Raw genomic sequence first — 25,590 nt, 5'->3', positions numbered from 1 at the left:
ATAATTGCTTGAACTAGTTGGGAGTTGTAGTTTTTATAGTTACTATGTCTTTATCACTGCCATTATTGGAGACGTATAAAAAAACTACAACCGTCAACCCATTTGGTGGACAGCTGAAAAAAAAAACCTTTGCCCAGACAGTTTGATCATACAGAAAACTTCCGTCTTTGAATGAGAAAAGAAAACACTCGACTGGCTAATGCTAGTCACGGCAAATGAGCCTACTTCGGTCTAAATAAGCAGCATACCACGGTGTAAACAGGTATGTAGCTAAAGGCAACGTTACTATTTCACCAACGAACGTTAGAAAATCGTTTTTTGTTTGTTTTTGTTTAGCTAGCTAACGTTAGTAACTTAGCTACCTTCCTGGACGATGAGTCCTACAAAATTGGCTATGGCAACTAAGTTACTATTTAGAAATGACCCTCACTGTTATTGAAGTATGTTTAGCTAACAGGTGATCATGATAGATAGGAGTTGTCGGTGGATTAGGACAATGAAATCACTAACTACAAGCAACGAAACTGTGGTTTATTATATAAATACACTTAAATGATCTAGTTAATATTCTTAGTGTGGTACTCTGCCAGTGGCAGGTGACACCCAGCTTGCTAAAATAGCTAGCTTAGCTAACAACCGACGAAACTTGTTTACGTAGCTAAGCGCTAGTTGGCTACCTAGCCTCGGTTCAGTCAGTTTACGTAACTGGTTGGCTATCGACAAACGCTACCGGTTCCGTTAACGTCGCACGGTAGCTGCTAGCTAGTCTGTCTGTCGAGACGGGACAAACTAATTTCACCTGCACTTCTATACAAACTGATTTTCTTAGTAAGTTAGGAGAGCATTTTCCTAACCTTAAACCTGTCGCCTAACCTGCTACGGAAAAAGTCCCTTCGTTATCGAAGTGACGAACTGCGTTCGCCTTGTCAAGACAAGAGTCGAGGGGTGTATTTATTCTGCTGATTCTGGTGCAAATGGTCTCTTCAACGGAAGCGAACGAAACGAGTTATGTTAACCTTATGTTATGTTACCTAAATCTGTCCCATATCAACTCTGGTGGTGTTTGGACAAATGATTACACCGCAGTTTTCATCAAACGATGACATTTATAATAAAATGTCACGAGTAGTTGGAAATGTAATTGGCTCATTTGAGAGACATCTGTTGTAACTGCTGTACATTTCTCCATATCATCTGGCTTATCTGATCAGTCAGCCGTCCACGGGCCTTACTTTATGTGACAAATGACTCTGTGGACATAAAATGAAGTTTAACAGCTCAGTAATAAACCTATACATTTTTACAATGTGATTAAGGCATTACTGCCTGAAATAACATATTAATGGACTTAGATGTATAGCTTGGTCTTTGTACCATGACAGACTGGACAACTGAGACCTTCATTCTTAAAAGTGATGTCATGTTCTGCAGGCCAGTGGCCCATCTAATCAGCATATTTCCCACAGTAAAGCTGGCCAGATAACAGTCAACGGAGAGGAGCATAGTGTTAGGTAAGAAAGAATGTGTCCAATCTGTTGCCTTTCCTCAGCCATTGCCCCCCCCACACACACACACACACACACTCTTCATTGGTGGGAATGTGTCTAGTCTCACTATGGTTCCTTAAGGCTGTTATCAAGTCCTTTCAAATCAGTGACCATGAAGGAAATGAGTGAAGAAATGGAAGCTTGTTGTGAGATTATTGGGACATGGCCTAAGGCAATGGTGTCAAACTCATTCCATGGAGAGTCTAGTAAAAACCAAATCAAATGTTATTGGTCACATACACATGGTTAGCAGATGTTAATGCAGGTGTAGTGAAATGCTTGTGCTTCTAGTTCAGACAGTCTAAGTAAAGGAATGGAAAGAGAATATATACATATAAGGATGAGCAATGACAGAGCGGCATAGACTGATGCAATAGATGGTATAAAAGTATATACATATGAGATGAGTAATGTAAGATGCGGTAAACATTATTAAAGTGACTAGAGTTCCATTTATTAAAGTGGCCAATGATTTCAAGTCTGTATGTTGGCAGCAGCCTCTCTGTTAGTGATGGCTGTTTAACAGTCTGATGGCCTTCAGATAGAAGCTGTTTCTCAGTCTCTCGGTCCCAGCTTTGATGCACCTGTACTGACCTCGCCTTCTGGATGGTAGCGTGGTGAACAGGCAGTGGCTCGGGTGGTTGTTGTCCTTGATGATCTTTTTGTCCTTCCTGTGACATCGGCTGCTGTAGATGTCATGGTTTCTGTGGGTTTTCCTTTCAATAACTCCTAGGCAACCAGGTGAGGGGAGTTCTTTACTAATTACTGACTTTATTTCATCAACTACAAGGGAGGAGTGGAAATCTGCAGCCATTCGGCCCTCCGTGGAATGAGTTTGACACGTGGAGTCTCCAGGATCAGTTTTCCCTGCCTCCATCCTGGTCTGAAAGGAATAAAGAGGGGTGAAGCTGACCTGGGAGCAGTGATCAGAGCAGCCACTAGCTATGGTTTTATTAACACCCTCTGAAGACACTGCCTGCCTGGCCAGAAATAAAACTGTCACCTTTCGTCAGCTGGGGCTGAGTCATGGAATCGCAGTGACAGAGGGAAAGAAACCGTCAGTCAGTATCTGCAGAACAAGGGCAGCATTGACACTCCCTCCTGGCCTGTAATTGCATCCAGTTACACACAGTGAAGAGCTGTCTGGTAATGGCCCAGGGTGACGTCATACAGTAGATAATGCTGCTGAAAGTGTCAGTCAGTAGGAGGATAGAGAACCTTATCATGCTTGCTCAGATGCCCAGGTGTACACAGGCAGGGCCAGGTGTCTTGTAGAGCTTAGGGTCTGTCTCTCCACACCCACCTCCCTGCACCACATGTTTGACTTTGAACCGGAGCCAGATGGAATGTTTACCTGGTTATATAATGTCATCACCCTCCAAGGCTAGACCTTGTTTGTTGACGTAGACATTACTAGGGCAAAACAAGGCCTACATTTAGACCTCAAGCAATGAAAATAGCCTAAATGAGGTATTATAGTGATGAAGTAGGCTATGTAATGTTGGATTGTCTTCTGTCCTTTACCTCCCATTCTATCCCCCATACCCTTTCTACCCCGTCTTCTCTCCTCAGGTCCTGCCCCCCCCAGCTGTCTCTTCTCTGAGTGTTGTAATCAGTGAATGAGGTGAGCCCTGCCCTGGAAGCAGCCTTCACTCCATACACATATACAGACACACGTACAGAAACGTTGGCCTCTGGACGAGGATGACAATGGAAGAGATGAAGAATGAAGCAGAGACGACCTCAATGGTTTCCATGACACTCTACACTGTGATGTACCCCGTCTTCCACGAGGTAAGGAGGAAAGGATTTGGTAAAGACAGGATGTTGAATGGGGCGTGTGCGTGCTATGGTCTCTAAGGTTATAACACACATGTAACTACCCTTAGTCACAAGGGAGGGATGGGGGGAGAGAGTGTGGTTGGATTGGAGAAATAGGGTCAGGGTAAATGGGTCTCGATAAAATCGGTGTTGTGGAGAATGCGGACAGAATCACGGAATACAGACATAAAAACAGAATTCAGGAATATTCAAAAATCTATTGATGAACTATAAATGTATTGAATTTATTTGAAAATGCATTATTACAAGACTGTCATAAGACATGAAGAAAATGCATTAGGGATTCATACTTTCCTTCATCGTGCTGAAGAGGAAACTGCACAGGAACGCCCCTTTCTGTGTGAGCCCGTGTGTCTGCCACTTTGTGTTGCTGTTATTGGTGATGCTAATGTAATGACAACTGTTTTGTTGTGGACTTAGAACTTCCAATTGTGTTGTTTTTCTATTAAAACACTCTGCTTTTGAGAGCGAGAACCTGAACAAACGGGGGGGAAACATAAATCGAGAAAAACGAAGAGGAGGAAAATGGAATTTGGGGGGGGGAAACAGAATCTGGCAAAAAAAAATGAATCAGATTTTCAAGGTTCGTATAGGTGTCATTTGGCAGGAAGATTAAAACAGAGGGAATGGAGTGGAAGAAGAGGGGTAGTCACAGGTCACAGAGAGAGCAGCGGGAGTTTGTGTTTAAAGGGGTGAGGGTGGTAGGGAAGAGCGAGGGATGGAGGAGTGTGATAATTACTGTGTATAGCACCAGTGTCTCTCTGATGTAAAGGAGTTCCCTGTGGCCACTTTGATGTGGGGAGATTGCTGTTTCACTGACTCAGCTAGTCCAGGTATTAGTCACACACACACACGCAACATCTATCCTTCCGGGACCAAACAATTTATTCAAATTCAAAATCCTATTTTCCCTAATCGTAAACCCAAACTCCTAAACCTAACCATAAAATACCAATTTTCCCTGTGGGGACAGACAAAATGTCCCCACTTATCAAAATGTCCTGATTTTACTCTCCTTGTAAGGACTCCTAGTACCCACAAGGAGAGTAAAACCAGTAACACACAGGCTTGTTTTGTTCAATGTTGTTTGTGTACCAGTGTACTGTAGTTTTTGTTGTTGTCTGCCGTGTTAGCCAATGAGATGGTTTTTCCATGTATGTAGCTACTAACTAGCTAATGAGATGGTTTTTCCATGTATGTAGCTACTAACTAGCTAATGAGATGGTTTTTCCATGTATGTAGCTACTAACTAGCTAATGAGATGGTTTTTCCATGTATGTAGCTACTACCTAGCTAATGAGATGGGTTTTCCATGTATGTAGCTACTAACTAGCTAATGAGATGGGTTTTCCATGTATGTAGCTACTAACTAGCTAATGAGATGGGTTTTCCATGTATGTAGCTACTAACTATGCAGTTTGAAGTGTTTTCATGTTGTGGTAATTAGTATAGGTGTGTGCATTCCTTGTTCTTGAGATGTGTGTATTCTATGTTAATTAGAAGATGGTATCTGTTTGAGATCTGTGTATTCTATGTTAATTAGAAGATGGTATCTGTTTGAGGTGTGTGTATTCTATGTTAATTAGAAGATGGTATCTGTTTGAGGTGTGTATTCTATGTTAATTAGAAGCTGGTATCTGTTTGAGGTGTGTATTCTATGTTAATTAGAAGCTGGTATCTGTAAGAAGGGTTTTGATGCAGTGATAATGTGTTTACAGTTGGAGAGAGTGAACCTGTCGGCAGCACAGACCCTGAGGGCAGCGTTTATAAATAAGGAGATGAAGGGACAGGGCAGCGTTTATACACTGGGGGGACAGGGCAGCGTTTATACACTGGGGGGACAGGGCAGCGTTTATACACTGGGGGACAGGGCAGCGTTTATAAAGGTAAGGAGATGAAGGGACAGGGCAGCGTTTATACACTGGGGGGACAGGGCAGCGTTTATACACTGGGGGGGGACAGGGCAGCGTTTATAAAGGTAAGGAGATGAAGGGACAGGGCAGCGTTTATACACTGGGGGGGGACAGGGCAGCGTTTATACACTGGGGGACAGGGCAGCGTTTATACACTGGGGGGACAGGGCAGCGTTTATACACTGGGGGGGACAGGGCAGCGTTTATACACTGGGGGACAGGGTGTATTCTGGGGGGGGGACAGGGCAGCGTTAATTGGGGGGAAGATACACTGGGGGGACAGGGGTATCTGTTTTATACACTGGGGGGACAGGGCAGCGTTTATACACTGGGGGACAGGGCATTCTATACATGGGGGGTTAATTACAAGATGGGCAGCGTTTATACACTGGGGGGACAGGGCAGCGTTTATACACTGGGGGGACAGGGCAGCGTTTATACACTGGGGGGACAGGGCAGCGTTTATACACTGGGGGGGGACAGGGCAGCGTTTATACACTGGGGGATGACAGGGCAGCGTTTATACACTGGGGGGGACAGGGCAGCGTTTATACACTGGGGGGACAGGGCAGCGTTTATACACTGGGGGGGGGACAGGGCAGCGTTTATACACTGGGGGACAGGGCAGCGTTTATACACTGGGGGGGCAGGGCAGCGTTTATACACTGGGGGGACAGGGCAGCGTTTTACACTGGGGGGACAGGGCAGCGTTTATCACTGGGGGGGGACAGGGCAGCGTTTATACACTGGGGGGACAGGGTAGCGTTTATACACTGGGGGGCAGGGCAGCGTTTATACACTGGGGGGACAGGGCAGCGTTTATACACTGGGGGGGGACAGGGCAGCGTTTATACACTGGGGGGACAGGGCAGCGTTTATACACTGGGGGGACAGGGCAGCGTTTATACACTGGGGGGGACAGCGTTTATACACTGGGGGGACAGGGCAGTGTTTATACACTGGGGGGGACAGGGCAGCGTTTATACACTGGGGGGGCGGGGGGGCAGCGTTTATACACTGGGGGGACAGGGCAGCGTTTATACACTGGGGGCAGGGCAGCGTTTATACACTGGGGGGGGACAGGGCAGCGTTTATACACTGGGGGGACAGGGCAGCGTTTATACACTGGGGGGTAAGCGTTTAGATAAGGAGATGAAGGGACAGGGCAGCGTTTATACACTGGGGGGGGGACAGGGCAGCGTTTATACACTGGGGGACAGGGCAGCGGGGGGACAGGGCAGCGTTTATACACTGGGGGGACAGGGCAGCGTTTATACACTGGGGGGACAGGGCAGCGTTTATACACTGGGGGGGGACAGGGCAGCGTTTATACACTGGGGGGGCAGGGCAGCGTTTATACACTGGGGGGGGGGACAGGGCAGCGTTTATACACTGGGGGGCAGGGCAGCGTTTATACACTGGGGGTTTATACACTGGGGGGCAGGGCGTTTATACACTGGGGGGGGACAGGGCAGCGTTTATACACTGGGGGGGACAGGGCAGCGTTTATACACTGGGGGGACAGGGCAGCGTTTATACTGGGGGGGGGGGACAGGGCAGCGTTTACACTGGGGGGACAGGGCACGTTTATACACTGGGGGGGACAGGGCAGCGTTTATACACTGGGGGGACAGGGCAGCGTTTATACACTGGGGGGGACAGGGCAGCGTTTATACACTGGGGGGGGGACAGGGCAGCGTTTATACACTGGGGGGACAGGGCAGCGTTTATACACTGGGGGGCAGGGCAGCGTTTATACACTGGGGGGGACAGGGCAGCGTTTATACACTGGGGGGACAGGGCAGCGTTTATACACTGGGGGGGACAGGGCAGCGTTTATACACTGGGGGGACAGGGCAGCGTTTATACACTGGGGGGACAGGGCAGCGGGGGGACAGGGCAGCGTTTATACACTGGGGGGACAGGGCAGCGTTTATACACTGGGGGGACAGGGCAGCGTTTATACACTGGGGGGACAGGGCAGCGTTTATACACTGGGGGAAGGGACAGGGCAGCGTTTATACACTGGGGGACAGGGGCAGCGTTTATACACTGGGGGGACAGGGCAGCGTTTATACACTGGGGGACAGGGCAGCGTTTATACACTGGGGGGGACAGGGCAGCGTTTATACACTGGGGGGGACAGGGCAGCGTTTATACACTGGGGGGACAGGGCAGCGTTTATACACTGGGGGGACAGGGGCGTTTATACACTGGGGGGACAGGGCAGCGTTTATACACTGGGCAGCGATACACTGGGGGACAGGGCAGCGTTTATACACTGGGGGGACAGGGCAGCGGGGTTTATACACTGGGGGACAGGGCAGCGTTTATACACTGGGGGGGGGGCAGCGTTTATACACTGGGGGGACAGGGCAGCGTTTATACACTGGGGGGACGGGGCAGCGTTTATACACTGAGGGGGGACAGGGGGTTTATACACTGGGGGGGGCAGCGTTTATACACTGGGGGGACGGGGCAGCGTTTATACACTGGGGGGACGGCAGCGTTTATACACTGGGGGGGACGGGGCAGCGTTTATACACTGGGGGGGGACGGGGCAGCGTTTATACACTGGGGGACAGGGCAGCGTTTATACACTGGGGGACAGGGCAGCGTTCATACACTGAGGGGGGGGCAGCGTTTATACACTGGGGGGGGGGCAGCGTTTATACACTGGGGGACGGGGCAGCGTTTATACACTGAGGGGGGGGACGGGGCAGCGTTTATACACTGAGGGGGGGGGGCAGCGTTTATACACTGGGGGGGGGGCAGCGTTTATACACTGGGGGGACGGGGCAGCGTTTATACACTGGGGGGCGGGGCAGCGTTTATACACTGAGGGGGGGGACGGGGCAGCGTTTATACACTGGGGGGGGGCAGCGTTTATACACTGAGGGGGGGCAGCGTTTATACACTGGGGGGGGACGGGGCAGCGTTTATACACTGAGGGGGACGGGGCAGCGTTTATACACTGAGGGGGGGCGTTTATACACTGAGGTGGGGGGGGGGGACGGGGCAGCGTTTATACACTGAGGGGGGGGACGGGGCAGCGTTTATACACTGGGGGGGGACGGGGCAGCGTTTATACACTGAGGGGGGACGGGGCAGCGTTTATACACTGGGGGGGGACGGGGCAGCGTTTATACACTGAGGGGGACGGGGCAGCGTTTATACACTGAGGGGGGGGGCAGCGTTTATACACTGAGGGGGGGCAGCGCGTTTATACACTGGGGGGGGGGCAGCGTTTATACACTGGGGGGGGGGCAGCGTTTATACACTGAGGGGGGGGCAGCGTTTATACACTGAGGGGGGCGGGGCAGCGTTTATACACTGAGGGGGGGGCAGCGTTTATACACTGAGGGGGGGGGGCAGCGTTTATACACTGAGGGGGGGCGTTTATACACTGGGGGGGGGGGCAGCGTTTATACACTGGGGGGGGGGCAGCGTTTATACACTGGGGGCAGCGTTTATACACTGGTGGGGGGACGGGGCAGCGTTTATACACTGAGGGGGGACGGGGCAGCGTTTATACACGGGGGGGACGGGGCAGCGTTATACACGGGGGGGCAGCGTTTATACACTGGGGGGGGACGGGGCAGCGTTTATACACTGAGGGGGGGGGCAGCGTTTATACACTGAGGGGGGGGGGCAGCGTTTATACACTGAGGGGGGGGGCAGCGTTTATACACTGAGGGGGGGGGGGCAGCGTTTATACACTGGGGGGGGGGCAGCGTTTATACACTGAGGGGGGGGGGCAGCGTTTATACACTGGGGGGGGCAGCGTTTATACACGGGGGGGGGCACTGGGGGGGGGCAGCGTTTATACACTGGGGGGGGCAGCGTTTATACGGGGGGCAGCGTTTATACACTGGGGGGGGGCAGCGTTTATACACTGGGGGGGGACAGGGCAGCGTTTATACACTGGGGGGGGACAGGGCAGCGTTTATACACTGGGGGGGGACAGGGCAGCGTTTATACACTGGGGGACAGGGCAGCGTTTATACACTGGGGGGCAGCGTTTATACACTGGGGGGACACGGGGGGGCAGCGTTTATACACTGGGGGGACAGGGCAGCGTTTATACACACGGGGGGGGGGGCAGCGTTTATACACGGGGGGGGGCAGCGTTTATACACTGGGGGGGGGCAGCGTTTATACACTGGGGGGGGACAGGGCAGCGTTTATACACTGGGGGGGGACAGGGCAGCGTTTATACACTGGGGGGGGACAGGGCAGCGTTTATACACTGGGGGGGGACAGGGCAGCGTTTATACACTGGGGGGGGGACAGGGCAGCGTTTATACACGGGGGGACAGGGCAGCGTTTATACACTGGGGGGACAGGGCAGCGTTTATACACGGGGGGGACAGGGCAGCGTTTATACACTGGGGGGGGACAGGGCAGCGTTTATACACTGGGGGACAGGGCAGCGTTTATACACTGGGGGGGACAGGGCAGCGTTTATACACTGGGGGGGACAGGGCAGCGTTTATACACGGGGGGGACGGGGCAGCGTTTATACACGGAGGGGGGACAGGGCATTTGAGACGGGATAGAGGAGCTCACTTTGGTCAATTCTGAGTTCAATTCAAGATAACCGTCGACACAAAGAAAGATTGCTCTTCTCATAGCCCATTCCCACAATAGCCTGCTGGAGAGCTGTCTTGAATTAGCAGCAGGTGCGGTGCAGGATCCATAGCCACCTTCCTATCATAGAGGAAGCCTGAGCTGGAATGTGAAGCTAACTGAAACTGGCTAGCTTAGAAAACTCAGAGTAGATCTAACTAGCTTTGTAAAATACTCCTATGAGTGGTTCCACTGTTCCAGTTTGATTCAAATCTGATTGTCTTTGATTGACATTGTCTAACTCCGATCATGGGTCTGTGTTCTATTATCGTAATTGTGTGTTTTTGTGGTTGATTAGTAATGCCTGGTGTGTGTCTGCATATGTTCTGTGGCTGATTGTCCAGTGTTTCCCCTATTCATTTAGCGCTGCTGCTAAATCGTTGCCGCCACTACAAAAATATATAAACAAACAAACACGTATAAAGTATGTCGAAAAGATAATGAACCTATATATATCTTTTTTAAAGATAATCTTTTGGATCTAACAATTGCTAAAATGAGAATCTACAATTCCCCAAATGTCATGGGGCCCCATTGATTTTGTTTACAAAATGTGCAGAATTACAGGAAATTTACTTTAAAATTGTTATTTTTCTTTTTTTAATCCCTAATTGACAAAATGCTAGGGGAAACATTGTTGTCATAGACTGATGTGTGTTCTGTGGTTGATTAGCAGAGCCTGATGTGTGTTCTGTGATTGATTGTCAGGCTGAGAAGGAGAACCCAGGGCTGACCCAGGACATCATCATGAAGATCCTGGAGAAGAAGAAAGTGGAGGTCAACTTCACTGAGTCACTACTGCGAATGGCTGCAGACGATGTGGAAGGTGTGTGTGTGTCTGTCTGTTTCTGATTGTGTGTCTCTCTGTTCTGCAGTGAATAACCTAGTCCTAGATGATGATAGGTATTGTGCATCTGTGTACAGTACCGTCTCTCACCTCAGGATGGTGCTGTTTCTCCACTAATAACACAACCTCTCCTTCCTGTGAGACATTTCTTCCCTCCAGGCTTGAATTTTCTCTCCTGCATGGCCTGATTGATGGTAGTAATGAATTCATGTGCACAGAATGAGAAGCTCAGCTATAGTTACACACGGACACACAGTCACACCGTGATGTGAGGGCCTTTGCTTCTGTTTGAATACTAAATAAACAGTGCCTTCAGAAAGTATTCATACCCCTTGACTTATTCCACATTTTGTTTTTACAGCCTGAACTCAAAATGTATTAAATAGATCTCACCCATCTACACCCAATACCCCATAATGACAAAGTAAAAGCCTTGAAATAAAATTAAAACATTTTGCAAATGTATTAAAAATGAAATACAGAAATATAAATATTACCACCCCTGAGTCAAAACATGTTCGAATAACCTTTTGCAGCGATTACAGGTGTGAGTCTTTCGGGGTAAGTCTTAAGAGTTTTGCACACCTGGATTGTACAATATTTGCACATTATTCTTTTAAAAAATTATTCAAGCTCTTGTCAAGTTGGTTGTTGATCATTGCTAGACAGCCATTTTCAAGTCTTGCCATTGATTTTCAAGCCAATTTTAAGTCAAAACTGTAACTCGGCCTCTTCTGTTTCTTTTTATCACAAAAAACTCCCTAGTCCTTGCCGACGACAAGCGTACCCATAACATGATGCAGCCACCACCATGAAAATATGTAAAGTGGTTCTCGTTGATGTTGTGCTGGATTTTCCCTGAACATAACACTGTATTCAGGACGTAAAGTTAATTTCTTTGCCCCATTTTTTTTTGCAGTATTACTTTAGTGCCTTATTGCGAACAGGATGCATGTTTTGGAATATTTTTATTCTGTACAGTCTTCCTTATTTTCCCTCTTTCAATTAGGTTAGTATTGTGGAGTAACTACAATGTTGATCACAGCCATTAAACTGTAACTGTTTTAAAGCCACCATTGGCCTCATGGTGAAATCCCTGAGCGGTTTCCTTCCTCTCCGGCAACTGAGTTAGGAAGGACACTTGTGTCTTTGGTAGTGACTGGGTGTATTGATACACCATCCGAAGTGTAATTAGTAACTTCACCATGCTGAAAGGGATATTCAATGTATTTTATTTTTTGATCTACCAATAGGTGCCCTTTGCGAGGCATTGGAAAACCTCCCTGGTCTTTGTGGTTACATTTTTTGTTTGAAATACACTGCTCAACTGATGGACCTTACAGATCATTGTTTGTGTGGGGTACAGAGATGAGGTAGTTGTTCAAAAAATTGTTAAACAATATTATTGCACACGGAGTGAGTCCATGCAAGTTATTATATAACTTGTTAATTAAGCAAATATTTACTCCTGAACGTATTTAGACTTTCCACAAGAAAAGGGGTGACTCAAGATATCAGTTTTTAATTTTTAACTAGTAAAACTTTCTGAAGGAGCTGTACCTTCTGGGTTACACTGCAGTGGCACCTTTTTCTAACTTTCCTTTCACACTGAAAGGTTGTGTGTGTGTGTTCAGGCGCACACACAGACTGCTCTCTGGGTGGGGCTGTTCTGTCAGGGTCTGGAAGGCTCTCTACATTCCACCGCTTCTTTTTGTTGACATGACTGTCTCCATGGTGACTAAGGCTGTGGCTCTCTTCCTGTGTGTGTGTATAGAGTTCATGATTGACAGGCCGGAGCAGGAGTTCCAGGACTTGAATGACAAGGCTCGGGCACTCAAACACATCCTCAGCAAGATCCCAGACGAGATCAACGACAGAGTACGCTTCTTACAGACCATCAAGTCAGTACACACTCGCTCGCAGACCACCCAGCACACCTTCAGTGATGTGATTAACACTTCACAAGCACACAGTTCTCCAAAAACACACTCATTCTCTTGTTCCCATTTTCTTTCCAATGTAATACTAAGTCTCAAGTATTACACACACACAATTCTTTTCCCCCAGACTTTTCAGGGCTTGTTTCTGTGTTGGCTCAATTTGCCAGTTCTCAAATTGAATTTGTGTTTGTTGAGTCACTCTAAGTAACTTTGTCAGTGGAATATTTGGAACATAGTAGAATTCAGCTGTATTTAAAAGTGCAGAGGGAGGAATGAGAGACTGTCTGAGAGTAAGAGGTTCTAGAAAGGAGATAAGGATGGAGGGAAGGTGAAGGAGTAAGAGAGGTGAGATGGTTCAAGATGTCTGTCTGCTGTTGGACTAAGGAGTGAGAGGTGAGATGGTTCAAGATGTCTGACTGCTGTTGGACTAAGGAGTGAGAGGTGAGATGGTTCAAGATGTCTGACTGCTGTTGGACTAAGGAGTGAGAGGTGAGATGGTTCAAGATGTCTGACTGCTGTTGGACTAAGGAGTGAGAGGTGAGATGGTTCAAGATGTCTGACTGCTGTTGGACTAAGGAGTGAGAGGTGAGATGGTTCTAGATGTCTGTCTGCTGTTGTAGTCATTGTCCACAGACGGGGCCTAAAATGAACACCTGCCAAATACAGGTAGATGTTCATTTCACCAGCCACGGTGGACTAAAGAACTAAGAATCCTATATAGCCTATTCCACCTGGTGCTGAAACTGCCTGGCTGGGGCTGTCTTCATGTGAAGAACTGAGTGAAAGATTCAGCCATAGAAGTTGGTCTATTTTACTTGAAACTGAAGTGAAACTTTGTCCTTGTGTTTCTTGATTATTTACATTGTTTTGTTCACAAGCTAGGTTGTTTTTCTATGTTTGAGTTTCAACTGCTAGAGAAGACAAAGCGTCTACTAGTCAGAGTCAGTCTCACAGGGACAAACATGACTCGAGTTACCACGGTAACCTCGGGCCCTTAAAGGGGCAGGTTGAAAATGTTTGTCTCGTGAGATCTTGTTTTAAAGATTCAAGTCACAAAAAATGTAATGAAATAATATACTACATTACTTCTTACTAGTAATACATGTATTGTGTTTTAAAATCTACCTGACACATTGGCTGGTGGTCCAAAAGTAATTGTTATGCTCTGTCCACAGAGATATCGCCAGCGCCATCAAGGAACTGCTGGACACCGTCAACACTGTCTTCCGGAAATACCAGTACCAGAACCGACGGGTGAGAGCACTACACACTACCTACACACTACCTACACACTACACCCTACACACTACCTACACACTACACCCTACACACTACCTACACACTACACCCTACCTACACACTACACCCTAATATAATACCAGTACCAGAACCGACGGGTGAGAGCACTATACACTACCTACACACTACACACCTACACACTACACACTACCTACACACTACACCCTACCTACACACTACACACTACATTAAATACCACACACAGAACCGACGGGTGAGAGCACTACACACTACACCCTACACACTACACACCCTACCTACACACTACCTACACACTACACACTACACACTAATATAATACCAGTACTACAGAACCACACGGGTGAGAGCACTATACACTACACACACTACACCCTACCTACACACTACCTACACACTACACACTACACACTAATATAATACACAGTACACAGAACCGACGGGTGAGAGCACTATACACACTACCTACACACTACACCCTACCTACACACTACCTACACACTACACACACCTACACACCCTACCTACACACTACCTACACACTACCTACACACTACACACACTACACACTACACACTACCTACACACTACACACTACCTACACCCTAAACAGACACACTACACACACTACACACACACACACCTACACACTACACCTACACACACTACACTACCTACACACTACACACTACCTACACACTACACACACCTACACCCTACCTACACTACACTACACACACACACAATACACTACCTACACACAGAACCTACACACTACACCCTACACACACTACACCCTACACACTACACACTACCTACACACTACACACTACCTACACACTACACACTACCTACACCCACACACTACACACTACCTACACACTACACACTACCTACACACTACACACTACCTACACACACTACACACTACACACTACCTACACACTACACTAAATACCAGTACCAGAACCGACGGGTGAGAGCACTACACACTTCCTACACACACTACACACTACACACTACACACACACACTACACCCTACACACTACCTACACACACACTACACACTACACACACTACCTACACACTACACCCTACCTACACACTACACACACACTACCTACACACTACACCCTACCCACTAACTACACACTACCTACACACTACACACTACACACTACACACTACCTACACACTACACCCACACACACCTACACACTACACTACCTACACACTACACACTACCTACACACTACACACTACCTACACACACTACACACTACCTACACACTACACACTACTACACACTACACACTACCTACACACACCTACACACTACACACTACCTACACACTACACACTACCTACACACTACACACTACCTACACACTACACACTACCTACACACTACACACACACTACACACTACACTACACACTACCTACACACTACACACTACCTACACACTACACACACTACCTACACACTACACCCTACCTACACACTACACACACTACACACACTACCTACACACTACACCCTACCCACTACCTACACACTACCTACACACTATACACTACCTACACACTACCTACACACTATACAACCGACACACTGACACACTACACTACTATACACTACCTACACACTATACACTACCCTACACACCTACACACTACACACACTACTACACACCTACACACTACACACTACCTACACACTACACCCTACACACTACACACTACACACCACACTACCTACACACTATACACCCTACCACTACCTACACACTATACACTACCTACACACTACTACACACTACCACTACCTATACACTACCTATACACTACACCCTACCACTATACACACTACCTACACACTATACACTACCACACACTATACACTACCTACACACTACCTACACACTACCTACACACTATACACTACCTACACACTACACCCTACCCACTACCTACACACTACCTACACACTATACACTACCTACACACTATACACTACCTACACACTACACACTACCTACACACTATACACTACCTACACACTATACACTACCTACACACTATACACTACCTACACACTATACACTACCTACACACTATACACTACCTACACACCATACACTACCTATACACTACACTCTACACACTACCTACACACACTACCTACACACACACTACACACTACCTACACACACTACACACACTATACACTACCTACACACACTATACACTACACACTACCTACACACACTACACACTACCTACACACACTACCTACACACTACCTACACACACTATACACTACACACTACCTATACACTACCTACACACTACCTACACACTACACACTATACACTACCTACACACTACACACACTAACTACACACTATACACTAACACACACTATACACTAACTACACACTATACACTACCTACACACTACACACTATACACTACCTATACACTACCTACACACTACCTATACACACTACCTACACACTACCTACACACTACACACTACCTATACACACTACCTACACACACTACACTACACTACACACAACACACAGGCCGATTAAGATATTTTCTCGTTTCTTTCTCCCTCAGCTGTCAGTTTGAGACGTTCTTGTGTTTTTTCCTCTCCATTATCTTCTTAAGAGTAAAAAGCGTCTGTTTTTCCCAGGCACTGGAACACCAAAAGAAAGAGTTTGTGAAATACTCCAAGAGCTTCAGCGACACACTTAAAACCTACTTCAAAGATGGAAAGTAAGAACCTCATCGCCTCTTATGTTTCTACCCTGCTGCTCTCTTCCATGGCCCGTACAATATATCACCCATACATACGGTTTACATCTGGCCCGTACAATATATCACCCATACATACGGTTTACATCTGGCCCGTACAATATATCACCCATATATACGGTTTACATCTGGCCCGTACAATATATCACCCATACATATGGGTTTATATCTGGCCCGTACAATATATCACCCATACATACGGGTTTATATCTGGCCCGTACAATATATCACCCATACATATGGGTTTATATCTGGCCCGTACAATATATCACCATACATACGGGTTTATATCTGGCCCGTACAATATATATACGGTTTATATCTGGCCCGTACAATATATCACCCATACATACGGGTTTATATCTGGCCCGTACAATATATCACCCATACATACGGTTTATATCTGGCCCGTACAATATATCACCCATACATATGGGTTTATATCTACAATATATCACCCATACATACGGGTTTATATCTGGCCCGTACAATATATCACCATACATACGGTTTATATCTGGCCCGTACAATATATCACCCATACATACGGTTTATATCTGGCCCGTACAATATATCACCCATACATATGGGTTTATATCTGGCCCGTACAATATATCACCCATACATACGGGTTTATATCTGGCCCGTACAATATATCACCCATACATACGGGTTTACATCTGGCCCGTACAATATATCACCCATACATACGGGTTTATATCTGGCCCGTACAATATATCACCCATACATACGGGTTTATATCTGGCCCGTACAATATATCACCCATACATACGGGTTTACATCTGGCCCGTACAATATATCACCCATACATACGGTTTACATCTGGCCCGTACAATATATCACCCATACATACGGGTTTACATCTGGCCCGTACAATATATCACCCATACATACGGGTTTACATCTGGCCCGTACAATATATCACCCATACATACGGGTTTATATCTGGCCCATACATACAATATATCACCCATACATACGGGTTTATATCTGGCCCGTACAATATATCACCCATACATACGGTTTATATCTGGCCCGTACAATATATCACCCATACATACGGGTTTATATCTGGCCCGTACAATATATCACCCATACATATGGGTTTATATCTGGCCCGTACAATATCTATCTATCTGTCTATCTGTCTGTGGCAGCACTATGGACAGAGCACGTCGAGGAGTGTTTATGTGTAGGGAGGGCCATGGAAAGCCACTGGGCGGGTAGGTTTGACTCCTTTGTATTTCCATATAAATTGAAGGAAAACTCTGCCCGTCTGTGATAGGCTACTTGAATAACGAGATACGCCTCCGCCTGTAATATTTACCGCAGATGTATCATTTTGGTTCCCATATCGGAGGTTCTGCATTGTGTCCAATGCCAACGCAGACAAGACCTTCACCCAAGCAGTGATCCCACTGGTAGCATGTTATTGATAGAACCAAAGGGTTCTCTAGGCATCATCAAGCAAGGAGCATCTTGAAATGCTCTGCACTGTGGAAAGAAAGAACAAGTTGTATTCGAGGTGAATTCACATGGGCTGTTTTGTCAAATCATATCAACATTTTATTGGTCACATACACGCGGTTAGCAGGTGTTAATGCGAGTGTAGTGAAATGCTTGTGCTTCTAGTTCCGACAATGCAGCAATATCTAATCATTTCACAACAACTACTTAATACACACAGTGTAAAGGAATGAATAAGAATATGTACATGTAAATATATGGATGAGTGATGGCCGTGTGGCATAGTCCAGATGCAGTAGATGGTATAAAATACAGTATATACATATGAGATGAGTAATGTAGGATATGTAGACATTATTAAAGTGCTGTTATTTAAAGTGACTAGTAAAACTTTTTTATTAAATCAATTTATTAAATGTATTAAAGTGGCCAGAGATTTGAGTCAGTGTGTTGGCAGCAGCCACTCAATGTTAGTGATGGCTGTTTAACAGTCTGATGGCCTTCAGATAGAAGCTGTTTTTCAGTCTCTCGGTCCAAGCTTTGATGCACCTGTACTGACCTCGCCTTCTGGATGATAGTGGGGTGAACAGGCAGTGGCTCGGGTGGTTGTTGTCCTTGATGATTTTTATGGCCTTCCTGTAACATCGGGTGGTGTAGGTGTCCTGGAAGGCAGGTAGTTTGCCCCCGGTGATGCGTTGTGCAGACCTCACTACCCTCTGGAGAGCCTTACAGTTGTGGGCGGAGCAGTTGCCGTACCAGGCGGTGATACAGCCCGACAGGATGCTCTCGATTGTGCATCTGTAAAAAGTTTGTTTTTGGTGACAAGCCAAATTTCTTCAGCCTCCTGGTTGAAGAGGCGCTGCTGCGCCTTCTTCACCATGCTGTCTGTGTGGGTGGACCAATTCAGTTTGTCCGTGATGTGTACGCCAAGGAACTTAACTTACTACCCTCTCCACTACTGTCCTGTGGCTGTGGATGGGGGGGGATTACCCTATCTATCTTGTTGTAGCCTATATTCATTACCAAGACGGCCTTGCTTTACTGTGTGGGGCGCTGTCCATGGTGCTGATACAGCGGAGATGGGTTACAGAATTCACACCAACCTGTCACTTCAAAAGCATCTGCATTTTAACTTTGTTTGTGGTATAGCGTGATATAAGCAGAAATCAGTATAATTCTTAGTTTTTTTGCCTGGTGTACTGCTTAGTTGACCATGTGACTGTGTGGCAGAAACGATACTTGGCATTTTCAGCGTTGTTTAACCATTACCATTCACTGTGAAATCACATTCAGGCTTGATTCTCTGAAGCCTGACATTTCAACAGATCAAAGCACTCTATCAATCCCAGCGTTGCCATGGTTTCCTGTGACTGACACCGCCTTCCCTGTGTGTCCCTGTTTCTCTCTCTCTCTCTCTCTCTCTGTCCTGCTTGTTTCCAGGGCGATAAACGTGTTCGTCAGCGCCAACAGGCTCATCCACCAAACCAACCTAATACTGCAGACCTTCAAGACCGTGACATAGACTGGAGTTAAAACCACACCAACCCAGGCTTTTATCAGAGGACAGGAAACCCTTTACGTGTACAATGTTCAGATTCTGCTTTTGGGACTGTGTCATTTCCTGTGTCTTGCTTCATGGGGGGGGGGGGTCATTTAGAGTTACAGGTGGTCAGACTATAATTGCCAGAGATTTTTTTTTAAATTAATACTGTTGTATTTTTTTTCCCTCCACGATCATGCTATCGCTCCAGAGTATCTGATGTCAATGCTCCTTTTTCTCTCTCTCTCCCCCCTCCCCCTCTCTTTCTTGCACTTTCTCTCTCCCACTCTGTCCACGTGAAAGCCAAAACACCGGGCCTTAATGTGGCCGTTGATTCCTAAAACAAAGTAACTACAGAGACTCTTGTTTTTCCTCACATTCTAACTTGAACAATGAGACATGATGGTGTATATTTAACAGATATTTGGTCGCAAAATGTTCAAATAAAAAGTTTAAACATTTTGGAAAGATTTTTTTTAAATGGTCTTTTGTTTTTTGTCATTTTACATGTAATATAGGTTGTGTGTTTTTTTTCTCTGTGTAACAGTGTATTTGCCATGGTGGAGTTAAGGAGCTATTCTTGGTCGGTACCCGTTTCTAGCAGTCGGTTGATCTCATTCTGAAAGCGTTTTTGTCTTGTTTTATTGTTGAAGTCTTGGAGACCTAATTTTTGGATCCTGTTGCCATTGACGGCTGCTGTTATCAGTTAAATCAGATTATTCCAGGCCATTAAGTGATATGGAAGAATCAGCCATGACACTGGTGTGTGTGTGTGTGTGCGTGTGTTTTAAAATGATACCCAAGAGAGTGTATGTCTGTTTTATGTGTTAGGTGTTAAAGTGTTGAGGGTGGCTGGACATTGGGTTACTGTGTGTTCATTAGAGGTAAGGGGAGTACAAAGACAATTGGAAACGGTCAAAATGTTCTCTCCACCCCCATCGTCTGTGTGTGTGTTCGTAGGTGTCTGTGTTGGAGTGATTGGTGAATTACTGTGTTGCTATGCTGAACATGTTACTGTATGGTGAGACAGAGCAGTGTGTGTGGGGGGTTAATTGTACCCTGGTCTAAGATAAGCTCTTCTCCGGTGTCCGATCTGAATAGACCAGAGAAACTGCCTGCTGGACACAAACACAAGCCTCACTCTCACGATGTGGTTGCCAGGAGACTCCAGGCTTTGAGAGACATAATAAAATCAGTGTGTTTGTGGTGGTGGTGGGGGGGTGGCTTTCTTTGCCACTGTTATGGCTGTTGTTGGCAGTTAACTCTGTGAGTGTGTTTGTGGGGGAGGGTGGCTTTCTTTGCCACTGTTATGGCTGCTGTTGGCAGTTAACTCTGTGTTCCCGGTACTGGAGAGGTCTTTGTGTTGGATGCACTGGTGCTTATTTCAACCATGTACTATACTTCAACTTAGTGGTGTGAGGGGACAACGCATCATGTCAAGGTTATAAAGTGAAGAACAAACTGGGGAAAAAAACATTCAGACACTCTTGGAGAAAATGGGGAATCAATTCAAACTTCATTCAAACCAAAGCTACATGAAAGACATGTCTGTAGTGCCTTAGTGGTGTGAAAGCACTTCTGAAGACCTCTGGACCCCTTAAGGACACCTGGGAGAGGAGACCCGGTCATGCACGCAGATTGACGTGAGCAGAGAACCATCTGATTGAGCTGGTATGTTTGAAAAGTAGCTGTATGTTATGTGTAGAAGGTATATTTTGGCATTCTTACTATTATGGTTCAGGTCAGGGTAGTGCTCAATTCAGAATTTAATTCAGAACTTTCATAAATTTCAATTAATGAATTTGAGTAGTAAACAGGATACAGAATTGCAATTTGAATTAAAGGAAATATACTGAATATATACAGTGCCTTGCGAAAGTATTCGGCCCCCTTGAACTTTGCGACCTTTTGCCACATTTCAGGCTTCAAACATAAAGATATAAAACTATTTTTTTTGTGAAGAATCAACAAGTGGGACACAATCATGAAGTGGAACGACATTTATTGGATATTTCAAACTTTTTTAACAATCAAAAACTGAAAAATTGGGCGTGCATAATTATTCAGCCCCCTTAAGTTAATACTTTGTAGCGCCACCTTTTGCTGCGATTACAGTCGCTTGGGGTATGTCTCTCTCAGTTTTGCACATCGAGAGACTGAAATTTTTTCCCATTCCTCCTTGCAAAACAGCTCGAGCTCAGTGAGGTTGGATGGAGAGCATTTGTGAACAGCAGTTTTCAGTTCTTTCCACAGATTCTCGATTGGATTCAGGTCTGGACTTTGACTTGGCCATTCTAACAACTGGATATGTTTATTTTTGAACCATTCCATTGTAGATTTTGCTTTATGTTTTGGATCATTGTCTTGTTGGAAGACAAATCTCCGTCCCAGTCTCAGGTCTTTTGCAGACTCCATCAGGTTTTCTTCCAGAATGGTCCTGTATTTGGCTCCATCCATTTTCCCATCAATTTTAACCATCTTCCCTGTCCCTGCTCAAGAAAAGCAGGCCCAAACCATAATGCTGCCACCACCATGTTTGACAGTGGGGATGGTGTGTTCAGGGTGATGGGCTGTGTTGCTTTTACGCCAAACATAACATTTTGCATTGTTGCCAAAAAGTTCAATTTTGGTTTCATCTGACCAGAGCACCTTCTTCCACATGTTTGGTGTGTCTCCCAGGTGGCTTGTGGCAAACTTTAAACGACACTTTTTATGGATATCTTTAAGAAATGGCTTTCTTCTTGCCACTCTTCCATAAAGGCCAGATTTGTGCAATATACGACTGATTGTTGTCCTATGGACAGACTCTCCCACCTCAGCTGTAGATCTCTGCAGTTCATCCAGAGTGATCATGGGCCTCTTGGCTGCATCTCTGATCAGTCTTCTCCTTGTATGAGCTGAAAGTTTAGAGGGACGGCCAGGTCTTGGTAGATTTGCAGTGGTCTGATACTCCTTCCATTTCAATATTATCGCTTGCACAGTGCTCCTTGGGATGTTTAAAGCTTGGGAAATCTTTTTGTATCCAAATCCGGCTTTAAACTTCTTCACAACAGTATCTCGGACCTGCCTGGCGTGTTCCTTGTTCTTCATGATGCTCTCTGCGCATTTAACGGACCTCTGAGACTATCACAGTGCAGGTGCATTTATACGGAGACTTGATTACACACAGGTGGATTGTATTTATCATCATTAGTCATTTAGGTCAACATTGGATCATTCAGAGATCCTCACTAAACGTCTGGAGAGAGTTTGCTGCACTGAAAGTAAAGGGGCTGAATAATTATGCACGCCCAATTTTTCAGTTTTTGATTTGTTAAAAAAGTTTGAAATATCCAATAAATGTCGTTCCACTTCATGATTGTGTCCCACTTGTAGTTGATTCTTCACAAAAAAATACAGTTTTAGATCTTTATGTTTGAAGCCTGAAATGTGGCAAAAGGTCGCAAAGTTCAAGGGGGCCGAATACTTTCGCAAGGCACTGTATATATATATATATATATATATATATACAGATATAAACACAACATGCAACATTTTCAAAGATTTTACTGAACTACAGTTCATAGAAGGAAATCAGTCAATTGAAATCAATTAATTAGGCCCTAATCTATGGATTTCATATGACTGGGCAGCCATGGGTGGGCCTGGCCCAGCCAATCAGACTGAGTCTCTCCACAATAGGACTTTATTACAGACAGAAATACTCCTCAGGAACCCATCTCACCTCACGATCCCGCAGGTGAAGAGGCTGGATGTGGAGGTCCTGGGCTGGCGTGGTTACACAGGGTCTTCTGTTGTGAGGCCGGTTGGATGTACTGCCAAAGTCTCTAAAATGACTTTGAAGGCAGCTTATTGTAGAGAAATGAACATTCAATTCTCTGGCAACAGCTCTGGTGGACATTACTGCAGTCAGCATGGTAATTGTACTCTCCCTCAACTTGAGACATCTCTGGCATTTTAAAGTGGCCTTGTCCCCAGCACAAGCTGCACCTGTGATGCTGTTTAATCAGCTTCTTGATAGGCCACACCTGTCAGGTGGATGCATTATCTTGGCAAAGGAGAAATACTCACTAACAGGGATATAAACAGATTTGTGCAAAACATTTGAGAGAAATTAGCTTTTTGTGCGAATGTAACATTTCTGGGATCTTTTATTTCAGCTCATGAAACATGGGACCAACACTTTACATGTTGCGTTTATATTTTTGTTCAGTGTAGAATTGAATTCAGTGAAATTCAATGAAATTACAGTAAATGCCACTGCTATTCTATATTAGCTGTTGTCTATACAAATATCCATTTGGACATAAAACATCAAATATATTATATACATTCAAGTAAAATATTTCTGAAACAATTGGTTTTCTGGACAAACTCTTAAAATATATGTGAATATTATTTATGTTCACATAGTTATATTTCATTAATCAGTTAAATGTTGTTCAGTATGGGAGAAAACAAAAATACATTTCCCACAATGCATTAGTTTTACCCTCAAATTGACCCTAAAGCCTTCTAAAAAGAAGCCAAACAAATGAAATTGTTGGTTGAAATATTATTGGCTATTCTAAGAACTAAGGTTAAAGGAGAATATGAATGTTGTTTCCAGAGAAAAGTGATATATTCTTTGGTATCTGGAAGGGTGACCTGTCAGATTCAATGAAACTCTCATGTTCTACGACTGAGTGGAATTTCTTTGAATTGCACTGAATTAAATTTGACTTCCTGTTACTCAAAATTCAAATTCTACATCCTGTGGTATGTGGCAAATTCAATTTGAATTTCAATTCATGAGTTGAATGGGAGTCAATTCCCAAATTCAGAATTGACCACAACCCTGGTTCAAGTAGACCAAATTGCTGGAATGATCACCACACTACTACTGAAGTGACACAGTGCGCTTTCATTTATTCACAGATTTAAAGGCCAAGTGTAATCAAAAATGATTTTTCTATATTTCCACACTATGAGGTTGGAATAATATTATGAAATTGTAAAAATGATGATAACGCCCTTTTAGTTTAAGAGCTGTTTGAAAATACGTCCTGAAATGTCAACCTGTTTTGGTGGGATGGAGTTTTGGCCTGCCTGGTATCATCATCAGGCGGTAAATGAGTGACCAATAAGAAAGAGAGTTCCAATCTCTCTGCCAATAACAGCTAGTCCCCCCCTTCAGACCATTCCCAGACAATACTTACGCAATTATTGCAAAAGAAATAGCTCTTTGCTAAGAAGATATTGTTGTTTCTTTTTTGACAGTTTGAATTGAAAACAATCACGGTAAGGTACGTAATTGTTACCCAGAAATGATTTGATATTAAGATAAAAACGTTTGTGTTGGACCTTTAAGCTCAGCAGGGGTTGAACCCTTGTCTTTCTCCACCTTTCAAACTTCATCATTCTGCTGCCATGACAACACTGAGCGATACATACAGACTGTTATACTATAGAGTGAGTATGATTGGCTTAGAGCAGATTGCTTTGTCGAGTAGCTCGTAGAGATATGAGTGATTTATACGGTAGTTGACACTGTATCTATGTAATCACAAATACACAACCCTTCCAATAGCGGTCTGTGCTTTACTCCTCGCACACACCCCTGTCTGGAACCTTTATATGATTGACAGCTAGCTGTTACCCTGTCTGAGTGGAAACCACAGAGACCAAGATGGAGGCGGGACTACTGGAGAGCAGGCTGAGTATGGAGGACTATGAGAAACTGCAGAGCCTCTTTCTGGTG

General features: G+C 45.3%; 2 protein-coding genes across 5 annotated transcripts in view; both read left to right on the top strand.

Annotated features, from left to right (window-relative positions):
- On the top strand, positions 1 to 20,318 carry LOC112246356 (programmed cell death protein 10). Of its 4 annotated transcripts, none has more exons than XM_042296430.1 (9): positions 1 to 262; positions 1,467 to 1,511; positions 3,120 to 3,341; positions 5,108 to 5,159; positions 10,638 to 10,757; positions 12,553 to 12,679; positions 13,894 to 13,972; positions 16,701 to 16,783; positions 19,751 to 20,318. In XM_042296430.1, the coding sequence occupies exons 3-9, from the start codon at positions 3,252 to 3,254 to the stop codon at positions 19,830 to 19,832; spliced, it is 633 nt and encodes a 210-aa protein (XP_042152364.1). In that variant the 5' UTR covers positions 1 to 262; positions 1,467 to 1,511; positions 3,120 to 3,251; the 3' UTR covers positions 19,833 to 20,318. The 4 variants fall into 4 exon arrangements, with proteins under 4 accessions (XP_042152364.1, XP_042152366.1, XP_042152365.1 ...); XM_042296432.1 differs by having other exon boundaries at positions 121 to 262; positions 1,472 to 1,511; XM_042296431.1 differs by having other exon boundaries at positions 121 to 262; positions 1,432 to 1,511.
- A 725-nt stretch (positions 20,319 to 21,043) lies between these two features.
- LOC112246358 (WD repeat-containing protein 49-like) overlaps positions 21,044 to 25,590 on the top strand; it is a 43,928-nt gene continuing 39,381 nt past the window's right edge. Inside the window, exons 1-2 of the mRNA XM_042294971.1 lie at positions 21,044 to 21,521; positions 25,478 to 25,587. Coding sequence (XP_042150905.1) covers positions 25,519 to 25,587 — 69 coding nt within the window. The 5' untranslated portion in view covers positions 21,044 to 21,521; positions 25,478 to 25,518. The remainder of the gene's footprint in view (positions 21,522 to 25,477; positions 25,588 to 25,590) is intronic.

The sequence above is a fragment of the Oncorhynchus tshawytscha genome, linkage group LG13 (assembly GCF_018296145.1).
Source record: "Oncorhynchus tshawytscha isolate Ot180627B linkage group LG13, Otsh_v2.0, whole genome shotgun sequence".
Taxonomy (NCBI): domain Eukaryota; kingdom Metazoa; phylum Chordata; class Actinopteri; order Salmoniformes; family Salmonidae; genus Oncorhynchus; species Oncorhynchus tshawytscha.
The sequence above is the reverse complement of the archived record's forward strand: the minus strand, read 5'-3'. Positions and strand labels throughout refer to the sequence as shown.